The sequence below is a fragment of the Schistocerca americana genome, chromosome 7 (genome assembly GCF_021461395.2).
Source record: "Schistocerca americana isolate TAMUIC-IGC-003095 chromosome 7, iqSchAmer2.1, whole genome shotgun sequence".
Lineage (NCBI taxonomy): Eukaryota > Metazoa > Arthropoda > Insecta > Orthoptera > Acrididae > Schistocerca > Schistocerca americana.
In genome coordinates this window covers 135435679-135462210 of record NC_060125.1, presented here as the reverse complement: position 1 = coordinate 135462210, position 26532 = coordinate 135435679, and the positions used below count along the sequence as shown (strand labels likewise).

Here is a 26532-nt window from a genome sequence, read left to right as displayed (position 1 = left end):
CATTCTGGATAACTTAAGTTTAGAGGAAAAGCTCAGGAATATTTCCCTACGCCTGTCCTCAGCCATCATGGAAGGTTTACACCATTTAGTACATAACGTGTACCGGGAAGAAACGAATATTTACGAACAGCCGCTCGTCCGTCCCATATAGAAAAAAACTACTCTGTTTTCAATGGTTTCACGGTTTCTTCCATATGAAATTATGAGGAAAGGAACGCTGTACGTGACTGTAAATTAAGATATAGTTTTCTTTTCCGCGCTGAGAATTACAACTCAGTCGCTAACTACAGTCAATTTTGCTGATCATGCAGACAAAGACTGTACCTGACCACGGCTGCTGTCTACATAAAAATCTTCGCAGACATTTTCATACATGAACAAGCAATACATGTTTCATGAGCGTTTTGAGCAACATTACAAATAGGTATGTAGTAGAGAGAGGTCTAATGACCTTTGTAACAAAACAGCCTAATTCATCGCTCAGGATGGTTATCACTACATCGCGCATCATCAAGCATGTTCTAAATCTCTGTCCTGTTACAAAATAACATCTTTAGCTCTCAGTATTAGTGTGGCGATATGCACACACAGCTCAAATAATTATAATAAACAATAACGCATGAGTATGTATCACAATGTCCCTTCCAGAAAGTAGAATGGTATGGCATTGTTGGCTGGGAGTTGTGCAAGACAGGTTTAGCCAGCTAACTGGAAATGTTCTTCAGACCTTCGCGTACAATGGCACCTTGTTTTCATTAAGTATGAGAGTTGTGAGTTTAGGTGCATCTGAAAAGTGTAGTGACTTTAAAATGTGTATGAATTGTGCTATCATTCTTCTGTTGGATGATAATTAGAGAACTGACAGGATGAAACCTGTACCTCATCTCAAAAAGCACAACTGGGGCGGCCGGGCTCAACCTACCAAGTCCCAAATTATCTAGTTTTGAAAATTGATGTTTTTGTTCCTTATTTCTAATGAATCACTATAAGTACGATAATGGCATAAGGGTACTTGTACGTACTGACATAATGGCTGTCCTCTAAATGGGACACTGGGATCTATAAGTATCGGTGTATCGGTGTAGCATACTGAACTGGATTCACGTTTGGTTTATTTCTTATGATAAGGTACTAAATACTTCATACACATCAAACACGGCATTTAATTCAATACGGTTTTAGTTTCTCTTTGTATTCAGCTGTTACATGTCTTCTTTCTGTGTTTCTTTGATCAGTTGTATGATCAGTTCCATCAAACTTAATGTGCAGTATCACGCCAATGGATGTCAAATTTTTTTCCTTCCAGTATTTAGATTCAAATATGCAACTGTAACAACATGTCTGAAACCAAGTAACGCTAGTGCATTTTTTTCCAAGCGCTAGTCTGTAGAGAAGCCAGTCATTTATGAGCGCCACTTCCAGCATAACTATAAGTAGGACCCAATACAATTTTTTCCATCTGATGCCTGTCGCATATTTTCCCACTAACCAGTCGTAGTGATAAAGTCCTATCATGTACGCATTGCGTGACTTCCAAATTACAGGTTGTTGCACTTGTGTCTCCTTATTTGCGTGTCTACTGTATCTGGTAGTTGCTACTGAAGATTCAACATTGTAAACATTTGTACCAGTTCTAACTCACTTAGTGTCATACCATATAACAAATAAAACTTCACTATTGCTGTCGAACTGAGAGTCATATTGATGTTGAGCTGTCCTTTACGGTGCTTTGCGGCCCTAAAGTGAACAATCGCCACCTCGATTCTCTCCGATTGTCTCAATTGCGCGGTAGCGCAGGTGTCTGAGATAAATCAGAAGATAAAAAAATTGTAATCATATTTGCGAATATGGTGAAAATCCAGCTGCACAGTTTGTTGGTGGGAGTGAAAATTTGTGCCACACCAGGACTTGCAAACCGATTTCCCGCATTACGCGAGTGGTCGTCATGAATCCTTCTGCTTCCTTAGCACGCACACCAGACAGATCACAAATTTCATACGTCACTGTTTTGTCTGCATCCTATACCCGCACAGATACTGTTAACCTTTAGACGGATAGACGGATGATCAAATTCGTGGTCTTGGTTTTAGGCATGAAATACTATATTGCAGTGTCTGTGCCGATTCAATGTACTCTGCAATGTCCTTCAGAAATGTATACAGTAAATAAATCGTTCTGGCCCGAGTAGCACACATGAAAATAATGCACTGAATGTCTCAACAAATCGCTTGGCATACTAACAGACACCAACATGTATGACTGAATAAATGAAATGATGACGCCAAGTCCCAGTGTCCTTTTTAGAGCACATCTTTCTACAGTACACAGTAATGAACGTGACTGGTATCGAGGTAACACTGCAAGGAGTTCATAAGTCAGATTGCTGGCTACAAATACACAAAGATCATTGTCACCTTTTTCTAATTTGCATATATTATCAATAATGTAAATACCTGTAAAATCGAAAAGTGTGGCTCAGTATTCAACAAGCAATTTGTGGTGTCACCGCCAGACATCACACTTGCTAGGTGGTAGCCTTTAAATCGGCCGCGGTCCGTTAGTATACGTCGGACCCGCGTGTCGCCACTATCAGTGATTGCAGACCGAGCGCCGCCACACGGCAGGTCTAGAGAGACTTCCTAGCACTCTCCCCAGTTGTACAGCCGACTTTGCCAGCGATGGTTCACTGACAAATTACGCTCTCATTTGCCGAGACGATAGTTAGCATAGCCTTCAGCTACGTCATTTGCTACGACCTAGCAAGGCGCCATTATCATTTGCTATTTATCTTGTGATGCATGTACCGCCAGACCGATGTTCACCAATTATGGATTAAAGTTAAGTATTCCAGAAGCTACGTACTTTTTTACTAGACTCAACTCCTTTAACTGTTCCAGACCTCACGCCAGCCTGCGCGAGCTTAAACGCGTGCCTTTCGGCTACCTCATAGTGGCTTGGCAGTCTTGCTAAGCTACAACACAATTAATGACATAATCTACTATTTTCATCTTCAGTAAACATCACTTTGTTTTAAAAAATACCAATAAACGACACAGAGCAGTAAGATACGAAAATCGTATTTAATCATAGATTAATAAATAAAAATATGTACTAAAAATGGTTCAAATGGCTCTGAGCACTATGGGACTTAACTGCTGAGATCATCAGTCCCCTAGATCTTAGAACTACTTAAACCTAACTAACCCAAGGACATCACACACATCCATGCCCGAGGCAGGATTCGAACCTGCGACCGTTGCGGTAGCGCGGTTCCGGACTGTAGCGTCTAGAACCGCTCGGCCACTTCGGCCGGCAAAAATATGTACTGTCCTCTAAATAGGACACTGGGATGTAATGGCTCAAGATGGCCATAAAGAGTGTAACGTGACCTCACTTTATTAGATACTGCGCAGAGATCTGAAATATGATGTAGTACATAGACGCAACGTCCGGTGACCATGAATGCTGCACTAACACACCACTTCCCGTCTGACGTAAGGTCAAAATGATAGCAGCCAACAGCAGGTGACGTACCTATGCGGTTACCCATACAAGTACTGCTCGTGCTCGTCGTCACTTATCTTCGGTGATGTGATGAGAGTTGGTGTATTCAACGAGGCTAGGCTGCTGCCATTGTTCCCTCTTAATGATGCATACTGTCGATTTTTTTTGTATGTCCCATCCTTCCTTGAGCACTCTTCGTTCAGGCTAGTAGTGTTACATAACCGTCATTAAAGGAAATTAAACCTTCTCGACATTGCCCTAGGATGTCTTGTAAGAACAGAAGTTGTAAGGTACAAGTTAGTACCAACATTAGGAGAAATAGTTGTGGTACACTTGTAGATGTCAAACAGCAAATTTACAACAGATTTCGAGGATTGGAGAGAGCATGCCGTATAAGTAAACAGCGTACGAGTATTGTAAGGATTGTAATGAACTCGGAAGGCATTTTAATTTATATGTACAGAGGTTGTGCACGTTTCTGCAGCACTAGGTGGCGGAGACCCTGGTGAAGTACGGCAGCGTGTTGGCGGGCGCCGGGTAGCTGTAGAGCCAGGTGGGGCCCTGTATGACGGGGTGCTCCGGGTCCGCCTCGTCCCTCCAGCTGCCCCTGGGCAGGTAGATGTCGCGCTCCACGTCGTCGTGGTACAGCACCGGCGCCACCAGCACGTCCTCTCCCAGAAGGAACTCTGCACACGCAAAGCACACTGTGTCACTGCTGGTCTGCTATCACACAGCTGATCCTGCAAAGTAGTCACAAAGATTTAACCACCTCTTCAAAAAAATTAACCTACGCATTTTACATCGTGTCTGCAGTTCTGGCACCGCAGTACGCTGCTATGGACTCAAAACAAGATGACACAGTCTAGTCCCATTTCATCAGCGTCCTGCTCCATTATCTTTTTTTCTTTTTTCTCACATCTAGTAGCATGCTATGGTACTGAGACGTTGAGTGTACTAGGACATCAAATATAAGACTGCAAAAAAAGGAAAAAAAATTGACCTAACTTTACTTTTTAGGGCAATTATTAAAACTTTATGATAACACCTTCTACTTTACTAGGAAAAAAGCCACACATTTAAGTTCTTGCTTGTCTGTTGTGAAACACACAGACAGAGAACATAAAAGCCCCACAATTTTGCCTCTTAGCCCCACCATAAGAGATTTCCATGAATAAGGCCTGAGCGATACTAAAATGGGAAAGCCTTTTCTCTGTAATCGGTCGTTCAGTGTGTTAATACTTCTGTCAGTTCCTTTATATCTTGTGCTAATGTTTTTCATTTCGGCATATTTCGTACGTATAAGAAATATCCTCATAAAATGTTCTATGCAATGCATTCTCTCTCTTCTTTCATTTCCGTCCTAAACATCTACAATTGACTTGCTACATCTCTCACTAACCTGTACTTTTTCACATAAATGTTTTCCACGGACATCTAATCTTGCCTTTTCTCTCCAGAACTCCTCATTTCGTATAATCCCAGTGTAGTTTCACATAAATCTCAATAACCAGTTTCATTTTCTCCTGTTTTATAATGGTTCACATTACGCTAGGAACAATGTGGTGATACAGAAGTATAGAATGAAAGACATACTATTCCTTACCAAGAAATTATTTCGCAGCCATTCGCTTCTTTCTTCGTACCTAAATAATTATTTTACGATCACTATACTTATTTCCATGAGGCCTGGTGATTGTGTTGTTCCTAATATTTTTTTGCTTTTTGGTCATTAACTACCTACTGTCATACGGGTTGAAATGTAGGCTGTCATTTTTGTTATTACTAATACATAATTTTCTGTAAACACTGTAGTATTTGCTGTACGCAGACCCCGGCAGCAGGGGTACTCAGTAGCATCACCCACTCCCCTCTGCCCCCCCCCCCCCCCCCCCACGCCAGCATCCAGCTCCGTCCCATCGGCCACTTGTGTGCCAGCTTCCACGCCCTATCGCTACACTTCTGTGGCTATTTAGCTGTCGCAAATTTAATTTACGACTATCAGATATTATTTCATGGATGAAAACGGGCATGGGGATAAACAAAGGAAGGCTTAGAACTCTGACCATGGGTATAGTTAATTTTACAAAAGTGGACTCAAATGGTTCAAATGGCTCTGAGCACTATGGGACTTAACTTCTGAGGTCATCAGTCCCCTAGAACTTAGAACTACTTAAACCTAACTAACCTAAGGACACCACACACATCCACGCCCGAGGCAGAATTCTAACCTGCGACCGTAGCGGTCGCTCGGCTCCAGAATGTAGCGCCTAGAACCGCACGGCCAAATATAAAAGTGGAAAAACAAATGTTGTTCTCTATGATAATGGTTTCCAACTAATTTTAGAATTTTGGGTATGTGGAATACAAATCCATGAAGTAGAACTGAAATACATTGTGACATACCATCCTCCAAGCAACTCTTATGAAAGCTACATGAGACAGCCTGGAACGCATTTTTAGAACGTACTGCCCTTAGCAGCACAGTACATGGAGATGATTGCTACATACTTTATGGGAAATTTAATTGTTTAAATCATGACTGTACTGGGTACACACCAATCTAAATTATTAGAGAAGGAAGAGATTAGTGCACCATTAAAGAAATTATAGTATTTCCATCTAGGAATGAATTGGCAACCGATTAGTGAAAGAGGTTATCTAAAGTACATATGACGAAGCGGATAGTGGTCAAGATAATGAAACACCATGTTCAGTTACACTGTAAGGCAATGAGAATAGGAAACAGTGCCCCTGTAGAGGCATAAGAGGAGAAAGGTCAACACGGTCGCTGAAAATAACTGTACAACCAAGTACATTCACCAATAGTCATAGTCAAAAATGGTTCAAATGGCTCTGAGCACTATGGGACTCAACTGCTGTGGTCATAAGTCCCCTAGAACTTAGAACTACTTAAACCTAACTAACCTAAGGACAGCACACAACACCCAGCCATCACGAGGTAGAGAAAATCCCTGACCCCGCCGGGAATCGAACCCGGGAACCCGGGCGTGGGAAGCGAGAACGCTACCGCACGACCACGAGATGCGGGCCATAGTCAAATTGTTTCATATTTTCTATGCTCCAGTTGAGGTAGCTGATATACCACAAGGTGACAATTATTTTTTCGTTTTTCCTAAGTCTAAATACAAGTTTAGACCTAGGAACATGGATCAGAAATTGTATCACACTTGAGTGGACTAAGGAAAAGTCTTCAGTCAATCTGCAGCCTACGTGGGATTGGGCGTGGTGCACACAAGGCCCTGAGCTGATTTTAGCAGTTCTTATTGTTATATTTCTGGTACAAAAACTCTCTTATTTTATTCTATAAATATCTGTAAGTGTACGCTGCACCCGTATGTCTAACAGAGAGGAATGAGTCAAATGAATAAAATATAACTATATACTGCTTGGTGATACTGTAAAACTGAGTCAACTATCATTTCGAAATTATATATTACAGTACGTCGAAAGTTAATGAAGATATTGTTTTCTCAATCGTGATAGTAACAAGTAATTTGAGTTCTAAAAATGTAGATTCAAACTATTGAGGAACTCTTTTAGGGGAATATGGGTTTAACGAAACAGTAGCTGCAATGCAGGGCCCATCGACTGTTCTGGTCTTTGGTCGTGGGTTTTAGGAGAAGAACCTCCTCGCCAGCAATTTGTTGATGGAGTGAGCATTCCATTTTACTTCATTAACGGATTTCCAATGTCATTCTGTGTTTCATTCCTGTTGTTCTCGCATCAGGAGTGGCAGAAGCTTGTACGCATGTGAGATATCTCCAACGCTGCAGCCTGAACTAATAACATCTGCCTACTTACTACGGCCGGTGTCTGCAGCTAGCACTCCGCTACTCGTGTTGTGCATGCTGACGCTACACGTTACTCTTTCTTGTGTCCCTCTAACTGCTAACATCACGTGGCACTACCTTATTATCCTTCCGCCTGTACCAATTCCTGTCATTGGTTCCATATTGCATACGAGTAATGTAAATATGTCTACAAACTAATGCGAAGTACATGGTTTCCTTCCATTCACACGTAGATCGCAGGAGAAATGATTCCTCATATGCCACTGTGCATGCGTTAATTAGGCTAACCTTGTCTCGGCGGTCCTTCCGTGATCAACAAGATGGGGATACAGTTGTACTTTTCTAGGTTCGTTACTTACTCTTGATTCTTCGCTGTACGTAAACAGGCCTTCACAGAACCTTTGGAACCTGTCTTCACGCGTCAGGTCACCTACATGAGGCTCTCACATCGGTCGAACAGTTACGCGATCTTTCGTTCTACAGTTCTTTGTATAACTTCAGTATCCTCTGTTAGTGCTGATTGTTATGGGTCAATATACTTGAGCAGTACTACAGAATGGAGCGATTATTGCGGTTAGGGGAAAACTATGTTACGTAGCCACTAGCCTTAGTTCCCTGATTTATGCAACAGTTGTTGTTTGTGACACTCGGCGCCGTACAGTTGCATGGCATGCAACACAGTGTTTATGGAGGGTAGGAAGGGCGTTTGTAAGTGCAAATCTTGAAAGTTATTACGTTTATTACTAGGATATCACGCTGTGTGTATCTGGCATGTCTTTTCTGAGTACTTACAGAATTTGTCTTGTACCGCACTGGGCATGATGAGATGTAGGAAAGCTGTATGCGGCTGTAACTCAAAGGGACGCGCAGTTCCATTGAATGTCGTTAAACCCACTAGAATCCAACCGAAGTATGATTTCCCAATGTGGCATCGCCTCCACATTGGTGTCGTTGCAAATTTCAGTCAACTGCAAAACTATCTCATAGATTTTCTGAATTCTGCAGACCTACGAAAACTTACAACTGAAACTGGTAGTGTGTAATACTACAATGACACTTACCAGTTAAAGGTAACGAAAATAAAAAGTAAAGATTCTGGCTTTGTTACATTGTCATTCTATGGCGAACTCGTATTGTCATATTCCAGATATGACATTTGGTTCTGTGTCCTGATGGCCTTGTTAATAGCAAGTACTATTTTCGTTTAGCGGAGGGAACGTTGTATCCTTGAATTATGGAAACTTGGTTCTGTCTTTTCGCATGTTTTGACTGTTGGAGTATCGTTCTGTGGTAAGAACAAGAAATAAGACAGAGAAAGCTGGTCATCGTACCTGAGTCTGTGGCGAGGGCCGTCTCGTCGGTGGGGTCGATCCACCAGATGGGGGGGTTGACGGGGCTGCCGTCCCGCACCGCCTTCCTCATCAGCTCGACGATGCGCGGCGCGTACTGGGCGTGCAGCGCCGCCATGCTGCGGCTGATCGTCACCGTCTGCAACACGGGCCGCTCTCAGCTACTGGCTTGCGGGGGCGCTCCCAGTTCTCAAAAAGTAAATGTTCTGTGCTTTGTATACAAAGCGACTCTCTGATTGAATCTGATAATTTCAGTGCTGTGAAAAGAGACAAGTACAAGAAACAAACAAGGTGTAAGATTCATGTCTCAACATGTGACTGTGTGAGACGCTATATCGGATAGGCAGCGTACTTGTGAAGTCCTTGTATTTACGGCAGAGACTTCTAACTTTGGACAACAAAAGTGTCTATACAGTGTGTTAGAGGTGTAAGTGCGATATTGTGATCATTGGTACTGTAATGTATGCTTATTTCAGGATTTTTACTTTTTTTTATTTTTATTTCATTTTTTTACTTCTGCGTCTAGCAATCTCCCACAAACACGTCACATAATTTACTATCTGATGTTTTCCACATGGTCGTAATTACGCCACTAAGCGGAGTGTGCATGTCAGTATAGACTGCCCGTTTCGCGTCCACGCTTCCACACCTCAACGCCTGACCTACTACCGACGGGAAAAAAAGTATTACTCACTTGATTTTGGCACTTGTACTAAGAGGTACTAATCAACCTACGAACATACTATTCCTAGTAGCTATAATTATTTCCTTACAAATGAAGTGAATACTGCTGTAATATTGTTCAGTACACCGTCCTTAGTCACCAATAAAAATGTGTGCACTTACAGCTGTTATATCCTGTATATATACACTGAAGCGCCAAAGAAACTGGTATAAGCATGCGTATTAAAATACAGAGATATCTCAACAGACAGAATACGGCGCAGCTGTCGGCAACGCCTGTATAAGACAACAAGTGTCTGGCACAATTGGTGGATCAATTACTTCTGCTAAAGTGGCAGGTTATCCAGATTTAAGTGACTTTTAACGTTGTGCTATAGGCGGCGCACGGGCGATGGGACACAGCATCTCCGAGGTGGCGTTGAAGTGGGGATTTTTCCGTACGACCGTTTCACGAGTGAACCGAGATTATCAGGAATCCGGTGTAGCATCAAATTTCGACTTTGCTTTGGCCGGTAAATGGTCAGGCAAAAACTGGACCAACGACGACTGAAGAGAATTGTTCATTGTAACAGAAGTGTAACCCTTCCGCAAATTGTTGCACATTTCAATGCTACGCCAGCAACAAGAGTCAGCGTGCGAAGCATCCAATGAAACATCATCGATGTGGACTTTCAGAACCGAAGGCCCACTCGTGTAACCTTGATGACTGCAGGACACAAAGCTTTACACCTCGCTTGAGCTCGTCAACACCGACATTGGACTGCTTATGACTGGAAACATGTTGCCTGGTCGCAGCAGTCTCCTTTCAAATAGTTCCGACGGACTTAGGCAATTCCAGCAGCACAATGCGATATTACACACGTCTAGAATTGCTACAGAGTGGCTCCAGAAACACTCTTCTGAGTTTATACACTTACTCAGGCTACGAAAATCGCCAGACATGAACATTATTGAGCATATCTGGAATCACTTGCAACGTGTTCTTCAGAAGAGATCTCCACCCCCTCGTTCTCTTACGGATTTATGGACAGCCCTGCAAGATTCATGGTGTCAGTTTCCTCCAGCACTACTTCGGACATTAGTGGAATCTATTCCACTTCGTCTTGCACTTCTGCGTGCTCGCCGGGGCACTGCACGGTATTAGGTTCAGATGGTTCAAATGGCTCTGAGCACTATGGGACTTAACATCGTAGGTCATCAGTCCCCTAGAACTTAGAACTACTTAAACCTAACCAACCTAAGGACATCACACATCCATGCCCGAGGCAGGATTCGAACCTGCGACCGTAGCAGTCCCGCGGTTCCGGACTGCAGCGCCTAGAACCGCACTGCCACCACGGCCGGCTTACACGGTATTAGGCAGGCGTACCAGTTTCTTTTGGCTCTTCAGTGTATCATCGTAGCACAACATTAACCACAATGACAAGAACTGAATATTATTCAAAATTTGTTTCACATACACTGACAAGGAAGCCCTTGATTGCGAAGTCGCAAGTTCAGTCTTTCGTAAGGCTCATTTAACAGTGTCGTTTGAATAATTATGAGAGGAAAAATATTAGCTGTTAATGACTCACCACGTGCATCAGGAGGGTGACAGAAATTGAGTGTCCGGGAGTCGCAGAGCTCAACCTTCTATGGGGTGTAAGTATTACACTTGACAAAATGGACTTCTCGACATTCACGAAATGTTCAAAACAAAACAAACCTGTAGTATAACTTTCGCTGTGGTCACAGGAAGCTTTCTTGGCGCTACAGTGTTTACACATATATCAACGTTTGCCGCAAAGTGCGTCAGCTTACCTCTTGGTCGAAGTCCCAGGGAACGTAGGAGAATTGTATGGTGGGCATGAAGACGTTGGCCTGCAGCCAGCGTATGAACAAGTCCTTGGTGGGGACGGCTCCTTTGTAGCCGTTCCCGCCCACCATGTCTGGCAGCACGAAGTTGTGCCCGACCATGTTCATCTGCAGCAGCGTCGTCACCAGCGACTTGAGCCCGTTGTCGATGGTCCACGCGCTGTCCTTGTCGATCATGCGGAAGTAGACGGGCACGTGCTGACTGCGGACGCTGGCCCTCACTTCGATCATGGGCCCGAACTGGGCGGCGGTGTTCACGTAGTCCTCCGTGAACTTGACCGGGTTCAGCTCCACGGGGTCCACGTCCGGTAGCTGCGGCAGGAAACTCGTCTCGCCGGCGTCGAACTTGAAAGAGTCGATCCCGGTCTCATTGCGGAGTAACTGAAATGATTTTGGCACCACACCGCAAATCAATGCGGGGAAAAATGGAATATGTCGGTATTGTGTGAATGAAACCGTCTACTTCGGTGGTCGCCAAACTACGGCCCGAAAAAAGTATCTGTGCGGCTCACGGTTGTCAGACATATTTTACAATGGTACGCTTCTAGCAACTAACAGCGCAAACCCAAAAACGTCAACTAACGTTAAGACCGACTTAAGAATTTAATTTTCTTGATCAGTAAAAAACAAAAATACTTACAGAGACAGTAACATTACAAGATGCGGTATACAGGGTGTTACAAAAAGGTACTGCCAAACTTTCTGGAAACATTCCTGACACACAAATAAAGAAAAGATGTTATGTGGACATGTGTCCCGAAACGCGTAATTTCCATGTTGGAGCTCATTTTAGTTTCGTCAGTATGTACTGTACTTCCTCGATTCACCGCCATGATTTCATACGGGATACTCTACCTGTGCTGCTAGAACATGTGCCATTACAAGTACGACACAACATGTGGTTCATGCACGATGGAGCTCCTGCACATTTCAGTCGAAGTGTTCGTAGGCTTCTCAACAACAGTTTCGGTGACCGATGGATTGGTAGAGGCGGACCAATTCCATGGCCTCCACGCTCTCCTGACCTCAACCCTCTTGACTTTCATTTATGGGGACATTTGAAAGCTCTTGTCTACGCAACCCTGTTACCAAATGTAGAGACTCTTCGTGCTCGTATTGTGGACGGCTGTGATAGAATACGCCATTCTCCAGAGCTGCATCAGCGCATCAGGGATTCCATGCGACGAAGGGTGGATGCATGTATCCTCGCTAACGGAGGACATTTTGAACATTTCCTGTAACAAAGTGTTTGAAGTGACGCTGGTACGTTCTGTTGCTGTGTGTTTCCATTCCATGATTGATGTAATTTGAAGAGAAGTAATAAAATGAGCTCTAACATGGAATGTAAGCGTTTCCGGACACTTGTCCACATAACATATTTTCTTCCTTTGTGTGTGAGGGATGTTTCCTGAAAGTTTAGCCGTACCTTTTTGTAACACCCTGTATATTAACTGATGTTCGTAAATTCGGCAGGGAACTAAGGCAAATTTAGAGTTTACGTCAAGGCCAAAGTGGTATGTAGCGCGTCAGCTGCGCGATTAATAGACGTTACAGGGGAAATTTTTTATTATTTATTTTCCAATGGTGATAACTCACGAGTGTGCCCAACAAAAACCTAGCAGCTGTTGCGGTATAAATGTCAGACGGGTGTAACGTTGATTCGTGAATGCGCCTTACAGAGACTGCCATCTCGAAATGTACTACATGCTCGTAGCAACCAATATAAAATCAGTTTATTGTAATAAAATCCAATGAGTCGAAGAAAAATGACATTCAAAACATTTATCAAACAGTTTTGATCATATGTCATACTACAATCACTGTTATTTAATAATATAATATATTAACTTATGTTGGTTCCCAAGTTATACTAATATTGATAGAGAAATGTATGGTAAAGTGGCCTGGACGTGAAAACCGACTGTTGCATATTTAGTGCTTGAACATTGCTGCCGCCTGCCGAGAAGTCGTCAGACTACTTCTTGTTTAGCCGGCCGAAGTGGCCGTGCGGTTAAAGGCGCTGCAGTCTGGAACCGCAAGACCGCTACGGTCGCAGGTTCGAATCCTGCCTCGGGCATGGATGTTTGTGATGTCCTTAGGTTAGTTAGGTTTAACTAGTTCTAAGTTCTAGGGGACTAATAACCTCAGCAGTTGAGTCCCATAGTGCTCAGAGCCATTTGAACCATTTGAACCACTACTTCTTGTTTACATCATCCGAGAAGCAGGTTTCCTGGACACCCCACCTCTGACATCCAGGCAGGATTCAGCATTAAAGACCCTACCAGTTGAAGTCAGGGAGTTTGTCAGACGAAGCTAGTTCTGTTAATTTTCAGTAAAAACGTCTTTTTTAGTCGCCTCATGTAAGGTAAGTCATATATACAGGGTGAGTCACTTAACATTACCTCTGGATATATTTCGTAAACCACATCAAATACTGACGAATCGATTCCACAGACCGAACGTGAGGAGAGGGGCTAGTGTAATTGGTTAATACAAACCATAAAAAAATGCACGGAAGTATGTTTCTTAACACAAACCTACGTTTTTCTAAATGGAACCCCTTTAGTTTTGTTAGCACATCTGAACATATAAACAAATACGTAATCAGTGCCGTTTGTTGCATTGCAAAATGTTAATTACATCCGGAGATATTGTAACCTAAAGTTGACGCTTTAGTACCACTCCTCCGCTGTTCGATCGTGTGCATCGGAGAGCACCGAATTGCGTAGGGATCCAAAGGGAACGGTGATGGACCTTAGGTACAGAAGAGACTGGAACAGCACATTACGTCCACATGCTAACACCTTTTTATTGGTCTTTTTCATTGTCGCACATGTACATTACCATGAGGGGTGAGGTACTCGTTCGACGGGCGTTTCATAGAACGTGGAGGGCGCATAAATTGGCCAGCCCGTTCTCCTGATCTTACACCTCTGGACTTCTTTCTGTGGGGTACGTTAAAAGAGAATGTGTACAGAGATGTGCCTACAGCCCCAGAGGATATGAAACAACGTATTGTGGCAGCCTGCGGCGACACTACACCAGATGTACTGCGGCGTGTACGACATTCATTACGCCAGAGATTGCAATTGTGTGCAGCAAATGATGGCCACCACATTGAACATCTATTGGCCTGACATGTCGGGACACACTCTATTCCACTCCGTAATTGAAAACGGAAACCACGTGTGTACGTGTACCTCACCCTCATGGTAATGTACATGTGCGTCTGTGAAAAAGACCAATAAAAAGGTGTTAGCATGTGGACGTAATGTGCTGTTCCAGTCTCTTCTGTACCTAAGGTCCATCACCGCTCCCTTTGGATCCCTACGTAATTCGGTGCTCTCCGATGCACACGATCGAACAGCGGAGGAGTGGTACTAAAGCGTCAACTTTAGGTTACAATATCTCCTGATGTAATTAACATTTTACAATGCAACAAACGCCACTGATTACGTATTTGTTTATATGTTCAGACGTGCTAACAAAACTAACGGGGTTCCATTTAAAAAAACGTAGGTTTGTGTTAAAAAACATACTTCCGTGCATTTTTTTATGGTTTGTTTTAACCAATTACACTAGCCCCTCTCCTCACGTTCGGTCTGTGGAATCGATTCGTCAGTATTTGATGTGGTTTACGAAATATATCCAGCGGTAACGTTAGGTGACTCACCCTGTATAGCATTGTTGTTCCCTCATTTATATGGAGAGCTATAATTTTTTACAGTATCATTGTTCAAACAATCTTTTGGCCCCCAAATATAGTTCCTTGTTATTTATTTCTGTCTGACAGTGACGTCTAGGGATCATTGATGTCGACATGGCCAAGGTGCTCGCCCCAATAAGAGTTACTTCCAAAAAAAACGTATAATACAACAGATAAAACTGACTTCTAATTCCTTGCTACACAAAGTTATCGTCCACAATTCTTCCCATTTGTCAAAATTTTGAATTAACGGTAAGTAACTATTTAAAGCCGTGACGGTTCTGTTATATTTAGCCTAACACAATAGCTCGATTGAGAAAGGTTTACTGCAGCCTTCTTAGTATTCTTTAAAGTATTGGGGTGTGAAGATGCCTACAAAACGTGCCTGCAAACCATAAAAACAAACATAGAACCCTATTCCCATGGCATTGGCCACAGCTCCCTCTTATGCACGGAAGACTGGTCACTATGTAAGACTTCAGAAGGACGTATGTATTGTTAACAATATTTGGTGTGAAACCTTTTAATATATAGATTCAAAATGTGCAACCGTAAGCTTCTAACAATAACCATGGCTTGATGAAAGTTGAATTTTCCTCATCATTGCCACTTTTACCCCACCCCGTCCCCCCTCCCCCCTCTCCACTAGTATGCGGCCCGAGGTGTCATCCAACAATGTCAGTATTGGATAATAGCCAAAAAAGTTTGACAAACTGGTTTAGATTGCTTAATACACCTCTGTATTTACAACATCGTTTCCACTATTTCCATTATGAACTCTGTAATTAAAATTAAAGGCGCATAAGAATGAGAGGTGTTTGTTGCACATTATCACGCTACAAAATACGAAAAATTAAAAAACTGAAAAAGTTTTGAATGTTCACTCAACAAAACTTAGAACTCGTAGAACAACTTTGAGATTCATAGAGATATACATATATACTAAGCGATCTAGACAGCTTTATTCATAAATATCCACAATGATCGCAGACTGAGTTAGGAAATTTATTTCCAATTTTTTAATAAAACCAGTAGGTCGGTAGTACAGAAAAATTGCACAATATCATTACATGGAAGCTGCACTAAAATTACCTTGAAAAACCCTCAATATACCTGGTAGAATCATTCTTTTGAGTAAGACTACAGGTGGTGCAGGAACAGAGAATAGAACTGAATTAGTACAACTGTTCGCACAGTGATAAATGTCGATATGTTGCAAGAAATTCAAATTGATTACTGGGGAAGCGCAATTACGAGTATATCTATGTTAACATCATATCCGCTTACCGCTATCCGCACTTGCTACTCATTCGCAAATGGATGTGACAAGAATTTACTTTCAGGACGCCGAGTTCGCCTAATTTCAGCGTTGTGATCTCCCTGCATGATGAATGCTGACGGCAGCAGTGTGTTTCTGGACGTGTTTGCAATGTGGGCTCTCGCAAATTCGTGAGAAACCTGTTCCGCGGTGCACAATCGGTTTTTGTACCTTCTCACACTTGTAATCTCCCAATTCTATCAAGTCTTTCGGTCGCACATTTAAGAACTGATTTATTTCACCTGGAAGTGCAACGTTTCCGTCAGGTTACAGTGTGGACACCAGGCACAATCGGACATGGTCACCAATGACTGGAGTCAACATATTAACAAGTAAATTATTTATTTAATTTCAAGTTGCAGCACAAACTGGCACAGATATCGCCGTGCTTGTAAGGTTGCTCCTTGCAGTTTAAGTAATGCTTACTGCAGGGGTGACATCGCTGCGCGTTCTTACGAAACAAACCTCGCAATTTTTACAGTATTTAGTGATACTTTTACGCTGACAAAATAAGACCGTGACGAGTGGTACAGCTTGTCAATAAATATTTCTCTCACGACAATTAACCCAACATAAATGTACGAAACCGACCAACAATAGTCAAAAACCGATCAGATGAATTTTTAAGCGATCTGTTTCGTGTTGATTTACTCTTCCTTACGGCTCTTTCAGTCCATCTGAACGAACAATGTGCCTTACCAAGGCTACGTTTCCATGGCTGTTCTTGTAAGGAATATAAAACTACAGCACAACTTGATGCACAAGACAGAGCCCAGGACTATTATCATGCAACAACCACATCTAATATAATTCATTATTGAGTCGAGGTAGCAGTTGTCGTTATACTGGTTATCACTGTTAGCATTCAACCGCGATTCTTATACATATATTTTAACAACGCGTTTCAAGAGACAATGCTCTCATCATCAGGTTGTAAAGTCTATGTCATGAAATTAAACGGACTAAAAAGACAAAATACCATCACAAATAGTTGGGAAGTCCATAGAGTAAAACAGAATTAAAAGTATATTGGACTGTGGGTCCTCGTCTTACATTGAAGTTGTTGACACAAGTCGATGCCCGTCCCATAGCTACCAAGTATGCTGCCGCACTGTGCCGGCTCGGGAGCTGTTGTGGACTGACGTGCCTAGGTGTTGTGGCGTGGTTACAGCCGTGTGCTTGACAGTAACGCTATGCTATGCTATTGGGCGCCTTATTTCCTTGTTGCATTGGTCTGCCATCGTTAGCTTCTCGCAACTCCGTCAGTGACATGCTACAAGTTTAAAGTCGCATACCTACCCTAAAATAATTCCAAAAACCCGCTAAAAAATCTCATTTCTTTAAAATTATCTAGTGCATTTAGAATATTGCTTTGTTTCTTTTCATGGATAACTATCTCGAATTCCTCTAGTAAATCAAGTTTCCTCCCTTTCTTTTCTACATGCAATATTTCTACGTTATCTTCTATGCTATTAAGGGGATGGCCTGTTTCATATATATGGTTCGCAACAGCTGATTTATCATAATTTCCTAACCTGAACGCATCTTTATGTTCTTTATACCGGATCGCGAATGATCTTCCTGTCTGCCCTATATATTTTGCATCACAAGTTCTGCACTGAATCTTATAAACTCCCGATCTTTCACTCTTATTACTCTTCTCGCCAATATCGTGCTTAAGGCTATACCTCACTAGGTTATTAGTCTGAAATGCTATTTTAACATCGTATGGCTTAAAAATATTTGCTACCTTTTGTGAGACGGTTCCGTAGTATGGCATCGTGATAATTTTCTCTTTCTCTCCATCAGGTTTTTTTTCTTTTTGCGCTTATTACTTTTCCGTAAAACTTTTTTAACCATATCTATTCTGTAGCCGTTATTCATCGCTATTCTATTAACGGTATTAATTTCAGTCTCCCTATCTTTTTCGCTCATAGGTATATTGACTGCCCTATGCACGAGACCACGGAAAGCAGCTTCTTTATAAGCCTGCGGATGGCATGAATCACTCGGGATCACGGCATCGGTCGTAGTTTGTTTTCTATAAACGGAGAACGCATGTTTGTTGCCCTGCTTTTTTATATTCAGGTCCAGGAACTGTAAAAAATTGTCAGTTTCATACTCCACGGTAAATTCTATTTTATTATGTGCGTCGTTGAACTTTTTTACTATTTCCTCAATGTCCTCACGGGAACCATCGACAAGTAACAGAGTGTCGTGAACATAACGTTTGTAATAAACAATTTTATCCATAATGTTATCGTCAGAATTTAGAACTTTATCTTCAAGGTCGTTGATAAAAATGTCCGCCATAGTTCCTGAAATACTGGACCCCATGGCTAACCCATCGTCCTGAATATAAAATTTGTTATTAAACGTAAAATAATTAAAGCTTGTAATGAGCTGTAGGAGTTCAATAAATTCAATTGTCTCTTGCGTTGAAATTTTACCGTATTTAAGGAAAGTTCTCTTAATGATTTCTATAGTTTCGTTCGGAACACTGGAGTATAAGTTCTTAACATCCAACGAAACCAAACGGGAAGTGTCAGTGACTGGCGTATCTTTAATTTCACCTATCATGGTCATACTACCACGCACCGAATAGTTATTTTTATACACGTAAGTCTTTTTCAGAATTTGGTTCAACAATTTCGTTATTTTATATGCTGGACTATTTCGACCGTTAACAATCTGACGAACCGGATGCAGATCTTTATGTATCTTCACCTGTGATCTTAATTTGGGGGCCGTTGGATTCATGATAACACATCTTCATTTATCGCCTTCTGTCAGCAGGAAGTGTGTGCGTTTAAGAACATTTTTTAGTTTAGTTTGGAAATTGGCTGTTATGTCTTCCGGAATTTCCGTAATGCCATTTTCTACAAAAAACGCTAAGGTCTTCGGAACGTACTCCTCCTCTTTTAATATTACGACCGTATTCCCCTTATCCGCTTTCGTGGCAATAGCTTTCACTTCATTAAGTTTTTTATTTATAGAATCGACAGTTAGTCGGTCTGCTCTAGTCTTATGATTAACACTATTTCGCTTATTTAGTTCATTTTTTACTATTTTATGTAGCTTATGACCGACATGCCCGGTTTCATTATTATTTAATTTGGCAATTTCTGTTGTCATTTTAGTGAGGGCAATTACTTCTTTCGCGATCTTCTTGCTAAATGACGGCTCAATATTATACTTTAATGCCTTATTTAACATTTCTACTTCTGTATTATCAAATACAATATCCGTTTTGTTAACCACCCGTGGATAAAAGTCTAAAGACGAAAGGCTTTGTTGTTGATCTTTTCCGTCTTCGCGCGTGTTATTACTTAATTTACGTAGTTTTTTTATCTTGTTTTTCTTTTTTCTTTATAAACTCCTTCTGTAGTATTTTGTGAAGTCTACATGTAACCTCTTCCCGAATTACGTGAAGTTGAAACTTTGTGATCGCAAGTCATGGGCGGGACGACTAGCTGTTGAAAAAGCAAAAAAGTTTTGGATACGCGCGGAAATTAAATATCTGTATAAAAAGAAAGACGTAATTAAAAATCAAATAGTTCAAGCAGAGACAAAGGTCAAAGAAATATTACCGGTGAACGTATGGGAAGAGGTTACATGTAGACTTCACAAAATACTACAGAGGGAGTTTATAAAGAAAACAGAAAAACAAGATAAAAAACTTCGTAAATTAAGTAATAACACGCGCGAAGACGGAAAAGATCAACAACAAAGCCTTTCGTCTTTAGAGTTTTATCCACGGGTGGTTAACAAAACGGATATTGTATTTGATAATACAGAAGTAGAAATGTTAAATAAGGCATTAAAGTATAATATTGAGCCGTCATTTAGCAAGAAGATCGCGAAAGAAGTAATTGCCCTCACTAAAATGACAACAGAAATTGCCAAATTAAATAATAATGAAACCGGGCATGTCGGTCATAAGCTACATAAAATAGTAAAAAATGAACTAAATAAGCGAAATAGTGTTAATCATAAGACTAGAGCAGACCGACTAACTGTCGATTCTATAAATAAAAAACTTAATGAAGTGAAAGCTATTGCCACGAAAGCGGATAAGGGGAATACGGTCGTAATATTAAAAGAGGAGGAGTACGTTTCGAAGACCTTAGCGTTTTTTGTCGAAAATGGCATTACGGAAATTCCGAAAGACATAACAGCCAATTTCCAAACTAAACTAAAAAATGTTCTTGAACGCACACACTTCCTGCTGACAGAAGGCGATAAATGAAGATGTGTTATCATGAATCCAACGGCCCCCAAATTAAGATCACAGGTGAAGATACATAAAGATCTGCATCCGGTTCGTCAGATTGTTAACGGTCGAAATAGTCCAGCATATAAAATAACGAAATTGTTGAACCAAATTCTGAAAAAGACTTACGTGTATAAAAATAACTATTCGGTGCGTGGTAGTATGACCATGATAGGTGAAATTAAAGATACGCCAGTCACTGACACTTCCCGTTTGGTTTCGTTGGATGTTAAGAACTTATACTCCAGTGTTCCGAACGAAACTATAGAAATCATTAAGAGAACTTTCCTTAAATACGGTAAAATTTCAACGCAAGAGACAATTGAATTTATTGAACTCCTACAGCTCATTACAAGCTTTAATTATTTTACGTTTAATAACAAATTTTATATTCAGGACGATGGGTTAGCCATGGGGTCCAGTATTTCAGGAACTATGGCGGACATTTTTATCAACGACCTTGAAGATAAAGTTCTAAATTCTGACGATAACATTATGGATAAAATTGTTTATTACAAACGTTATGTTCACGACACTCTGTTACTTGTCGATGGTTCCCGTGAGGACATTGAGGAAATAGTAAAAAAGTTCAACGACGCACATAATAAAATAGAATTTACCGTGGAGTATGAAACTGACAATTGTTTACAGTTCCTGGACCTGAATATAAAAAAGCAGGGCAACAAACATGCGTTCTCCGTTTATAGAAAACAAACTACGACTGATTCCGTGATCCCGAATGATTCATGCCATCCGCAGGCTTATGAAGAAGCTGCTTTCCGTAGTCTCATGCATAGGGCAGTCAATGTACCTATGAGCGAAAAAGATAGGGAGACTGAAATTAATACCGTTAAGAGAATAGCGATGAATAACGGTTACAGAATAGGTATGGTTAAAAAACTGTTACGGAAAAGTAATAAGCGCAAAAAGAAAACACCTGATGGAGAGAAAGAGAAAATTATCACGATGCCATACTACGGAACTGTCTCACAAAAGGTAGCAAATATTTTTAAGCCATACGATGTTAAAATAGCATTTCAGACTAATAACCTAGTGAGGTATAGCCTTAAGCACGATATTGGCGAGAAGAGAAATAAGTTTGAAAGATCGGGAGTTTATAAGATTCAGTGCAGAACTTGTGATGCAAAATATATAGGGCAGACAGGAAGATCATTCGCGATCCGGTATAAAGAACATAAAGATGCGTTCAGGTTAGGAAATTATGACAAATAAGCTGTTGCGAACCATATATATGAAACAGGCCATCCCCTTAAATGGTTCAAATGGCTCTGAGCACTATGGGACTCAACTGCTGAGGTCATTAGTCCCCTAGAACTTAGAACTAGTTAAACCTAACTAACCTAAGGACATCACAAACATCCATGCCCGAGGCAGGATTCGAACCTGCGACCGTAGCGGTCTTGCGGTTCCAGACTGCAGCGCCTTTAACCGCACGGCCACTTCGGCCGGCGCCATCCCCTTAATAGCATAGAAGTTAACGTAGAAATATTGCATGTAGAAAAGAAAGGGAGGAAACTTGATTTACTAGAGGAATTCGAGATAGTTATCCATGAAAAGAAACAAAGCAATATTCTAAATGCACTAGATAATTTTAAAGAAATGAGATTTTTTAGCGGGTTTTTGGAATTATTTTAGGGTAGGTATGCGACTTTAAACTTGTAGCATGTCACTGGCGGAGTTGCGAGAGGCTAACGATGGCAGACCAATGCAATAAGGAAATAAGGCGCCCAATAGCATAGCGTTACTGTCAAGCACACGGCTGTAACCACGCCACAACACCTAGGCACGTCAGTCCGCAACAACTCCCGAGCCGGCACAGTGCGACAGCATACTTGGTAGCTATGGGACGGCCATCGACTTGTGTCAACAACTACAATGTAAGACGAGGACCCACAGTCCAATATACTTTTAATTCTGTTTTACTCTATGGACTTCCCAACTATTTGTGATGGTATTTTGTCTTTTTAGTCCGTTTAATTTCATGACATAGACTTTACAACCTGATGATGAGAGCATTGTCTCTTGAAACGCGTTGTTAAAATATATGTATAAGAATCGCGGTTGAATGCTAACAGTGATAACCAACAACCACATCCTTCCGCCACTGGTCACTGTACTGTGTCATCAGCTGCAGCAACCGCTCCTGTGTCGACAGATCTGGGGCCGGACCAGTCTTACTCAAGTCTCAACAGCCGGATCCGCTGCAGATAACAACAGTCGGTCGTTGCCTCTGTTCTAGATCGTTCGGCGTGCCAAACAAGAACTACTACTACCAGGAATTCAGCGAACAGCAACGGTATTTATACTCAACGAAACCAGCCCGTCACCTTGCAGTAGCTGTTGCCATCATGTACACCCAGTCTGTGATGAGCAGAGCCACTTCAGTGATGCGCTCGTTTACCAACACCAGGTTCCCAAACTCTGTGCGCTCCGTGTCGTTTACTCGGCGCTGCGAAGGGTCCACCCATGCTCGCCCCTCCCGAGGTATCGGCGAGAGCCTTGCGTGTTCAGCACCACTGGGCGTGGCGCAGTCCGGCGTATTGACCGCAGAGCATCCACTCAGTTCTGTTATCCACACTGTCCTTGAGATCACCGCACAGTGAGTCACTGAAAGACAAATTCACTTTGCACATAATCTCTGTTCAGTACGACGGCCTTACGCCACCTTTCTGGGAGTGCTTATACGCCCACATGGTACCACTCCACTGCTCGACTCGGAGCCAGCGTCTTGCTGCATCAGTAATTTCACCGTCATTCACGTGCTCTTTCCGCGTTGTGCATCATCCTTTGGGCCAAAGAAATGGAAATAGTAAGGAGTGAGATCCGGGCTGTAGGGTGGAGGAAGAAGAACAGTCCAATTAAATTTAGTGAGCTCCTCTCAGGTGCCTAGAATTGTGTGAAACCTTGCGTTGCCATGAAGAAGCAGAAGTTTGTTCGTGTGTTTGTACCGGCGAACACACTGAAGCTGTTTTTTTTTTTCATTCCCTGAGGGTAACACAATACACTTCAGAGTTGGTCGTTGCACCATATGAAGGAAATCAAACAGAATAACCAGTCTCAGAAGACAGTCGCTATGAACTGACAAGTCCATTTATTATCGCCTTTGAGGCTGTTCGAAAGAACATTCTCACGATCACCTTCGTAACGCACAAGTAATTCTGCACAGTTGGTCCTTCGTTGCTCTTTATGGTATTCTGTTATGCGGCGAGGAATACAGTGTGCACACACCTTTCAGTACCCCAGCTAGTGAACGAGTGTGCCAGCACTACCTACACAGACATCCAGTTGAGCAGCGAGGTATTCGATTGTAGCCCATCGATCACCTCGAATCAGAGTGTCCGTACGTTCCAACATAGCAGGCGTTACAGCTGTGTGTGGCCGGCCGGCACGTGGGAGATTGGAAAGGTTTGCGTGATCTTACTGCAATGATGACAGATGCCTCGCCCAACGACTCACCGTGCTTTTGTTCACTGTCAGGCCTCCACCTATCGGAACTTCATGAAACTATAAGGGCTGAAGCGGGAATCATCCACTACGTCCGACAGCAAATTCCGTATTTTTTCAACCGAAATTGGCAGAGAAAAAAAAAGTGTTGCATTACCTATTGAATGCCCCTCGTGATTTAGGAATTGTACTTACTGATTCCATTTCAGGATGAAACGTTTGAGAAAAAAGGAGGCGTGCTGCGACACACTATGGTCCCAGTCAGAAAATAGTGCAGTGGGATCAGGGTCAGAAACTGCATGCGGTTGCAATAGTGCCCCCAGACGCCAGACTGCACAGCATCACGCCGCACTGTACGTGGCGGCTTTACTGCCCCCAACACTCAGACGCTATATTAACGCCATCTTTGTTCTAACATATCTTTCAGGAGCGAGGGAGGCGGGCGGGATTTAGTCAGTCTTTTAACTGATTTAAAGCAGACCGTATTGTCTTCTCCTCGGAGTAGTCTCTCCCATAAAACTGATGCCATACAAGGATCCCCCTACTACCACTAAGCTAGTAACATATATCTTCTACATCAACAGCCGCACTCTGCTACACCGCTATCAAATCCATGGCAAGGGGTTCTTCCTATGGTACCAGTTATTGGGGTTTCTTCCTGCTCCAATTACATGCGGAGCGTGGGAAGAATGGCGCCTTTATTGGCACTGTAATTGATCTAATGATGACCTCTCTATCCCTATGGGAGCGATACGTAAGCGTTTTAGTACATTCCTGGACTCATCAGTAACTGCCTATTCTCGAAACTTTCTAAATAGGCTTTTACGATATAGTTTGTGTCTATCTCCAGCCGTCCGCCATCTAAAGCTACATCTGCATCTAAACTCTGCAAACCAGAGTTAAGTGCACTGCAGAGGATACACCCTGTTGTACTAATTATTAGGGCTTTTTGATTTTCCATGCGCGTATGGAGCGTGGGCAGAACGATTGCCTAAATGGTTCTGTGCGTGCTGCAATTTGTCCAGTCTTGTCTTCACAGTCGCTATGGCAGAGATAAGTAGGGCTTTGTAACGTTCTTCTACATTCGTCAGTTTAAGATGATTTCAGAAAATTTCTAATTTTCACGGGGTGTTTGCGCCCATATTCAAGCGTCGCTCATTTCATTTCTTTCAGTATCTTTGTGACCCTCTCACATGTGTAAAACAAATCTGTGGCCATTCGAGCCATCCTTCTCTGTAACCATTCAATGTCCTCTGTTAGTCCTACATGGTACAGGTCCCACACACTTAGCAATATTCTAGGATGGGTCGCACGAATGATTTGCACAGTCTCTTCGTAAACTGACAGCATTTCCCTAGTATTACACCAATGAAACGCAGTCTGCCACCTGCTTTACTTGTGACTGAGACTATGGGGTCATTCCATTTCACAATCCCATAAACTGTTATGCTCAAGTACACGTACGTGTTGACCGATTCTAACTGTGACTCATTAATACTACCTTTTCTCCGTTTTGTGAAGTTGGCAGTTTTACGTTTCTAAAACACTGGAGCAAATTGTTAGTCTTTCCATCTTTTTGAAATCTTATCGAGAACTGAATATTTTTACAGCTTTTCAGTTAGTCTTCAATTTTGTTTATTCCACATATGCATTTCCTTCTCGATTCTGTGGATAATCTGCTCAGTAACAATATTATCAGTCTATTTGTTTTTTTAGCTTTCTTTTTTAACGTCACATCTGAAACATTTCAGTTCTCTTATTTATCACTTTTTACCATAGTCCATTACGACGTTTCTTCGTCACATCGATGTTAGTTCATAGTGAATGGGGTAATGGAGAATCCAACTTGAGAGGAATGATATTTTGGTTCGAGAACTGCAGTTTAATGTTATTGAACCAGGGTTCCTCCAAGTCTCACAAAGAGCACAATAGACTTCACGCTGAAAAGTTCCACTAAAATTTGTCACTGGGCAATTATAGATCACGTATCTCTTCCTGACAGGGAGACGCTACCTCCTTTTGCAATCTATGTCTCTCGTATTTTGTCCAAATATTAATCGAATCACCAGAATAACGTTTTACCTCGACAACAGAGCACTGCAGATCACTACGAAGAACTACTAAATGCAGACGCAGTGCAAAGGAGGCCACTATAATTTTACTTTCCTATAGCGCATTGTTGACGCTCAGCGACATTCTTTTTCTGCTGTTTCAAAAGGTACATATTATTTGACCCGGTATCGCATACCTATCATGGACACTCACGCATCTACACTCATGCTCATAAATTAAGGATAATTGAAGAATGTGGTGCCACACAATGTGGCACTACATGAAACTGGCGCTAACAGCATAGGTACATAGGGAACACACAACAGAGATCTGTAAGTTCACGGTATTGGTGATAAGTTGAGAAAACCGAGCCGAAACACATGTGCTACAAAACGCCACTGTTTTCCGGGCATGTACCCTGACATCAATGTGGGATATGATCATCATGCACACGTACACAGGCCAAACAATGGGCTGGCGTACTCTGGATCAGGTGGTCGAGCAGCTGCTGGGGT

At 42.0% G+C, this 26532-nt stretch overlaps 1 protein-coding gene across 1 annotated transcript in view; it reads right to left on the bottom strand.

The window, feature by feature from the left end:
- Nucleotides 1–3914: 3914 nt before the first annotated feature.
- LOC124622792 (myogenesis-regulating glycosidase-like) overlaps nt 3915–26532 on the bottom strand; it is a 51204-nt gene continuing 28586 nt past the window's right edge. The window contains exons 3-5 of the mRNA XM_047148585.1: nt 11150–11584; nt 8648–8804; nt 3915–4190 (exon numbers count right to left, since the gene is read on the bottom strand). Coding sequence (XP_047004541.1) covers nt 3991–4190; nt 8648–8804; nt 11150–11584 — 792 coding nt within the window. The 3' untranslated portion in view covers nt 3915–3990. The remainder of the gene's footprint in view (nt 4191–8647; nt 8805–11149; nt 11585–26532) is intronic.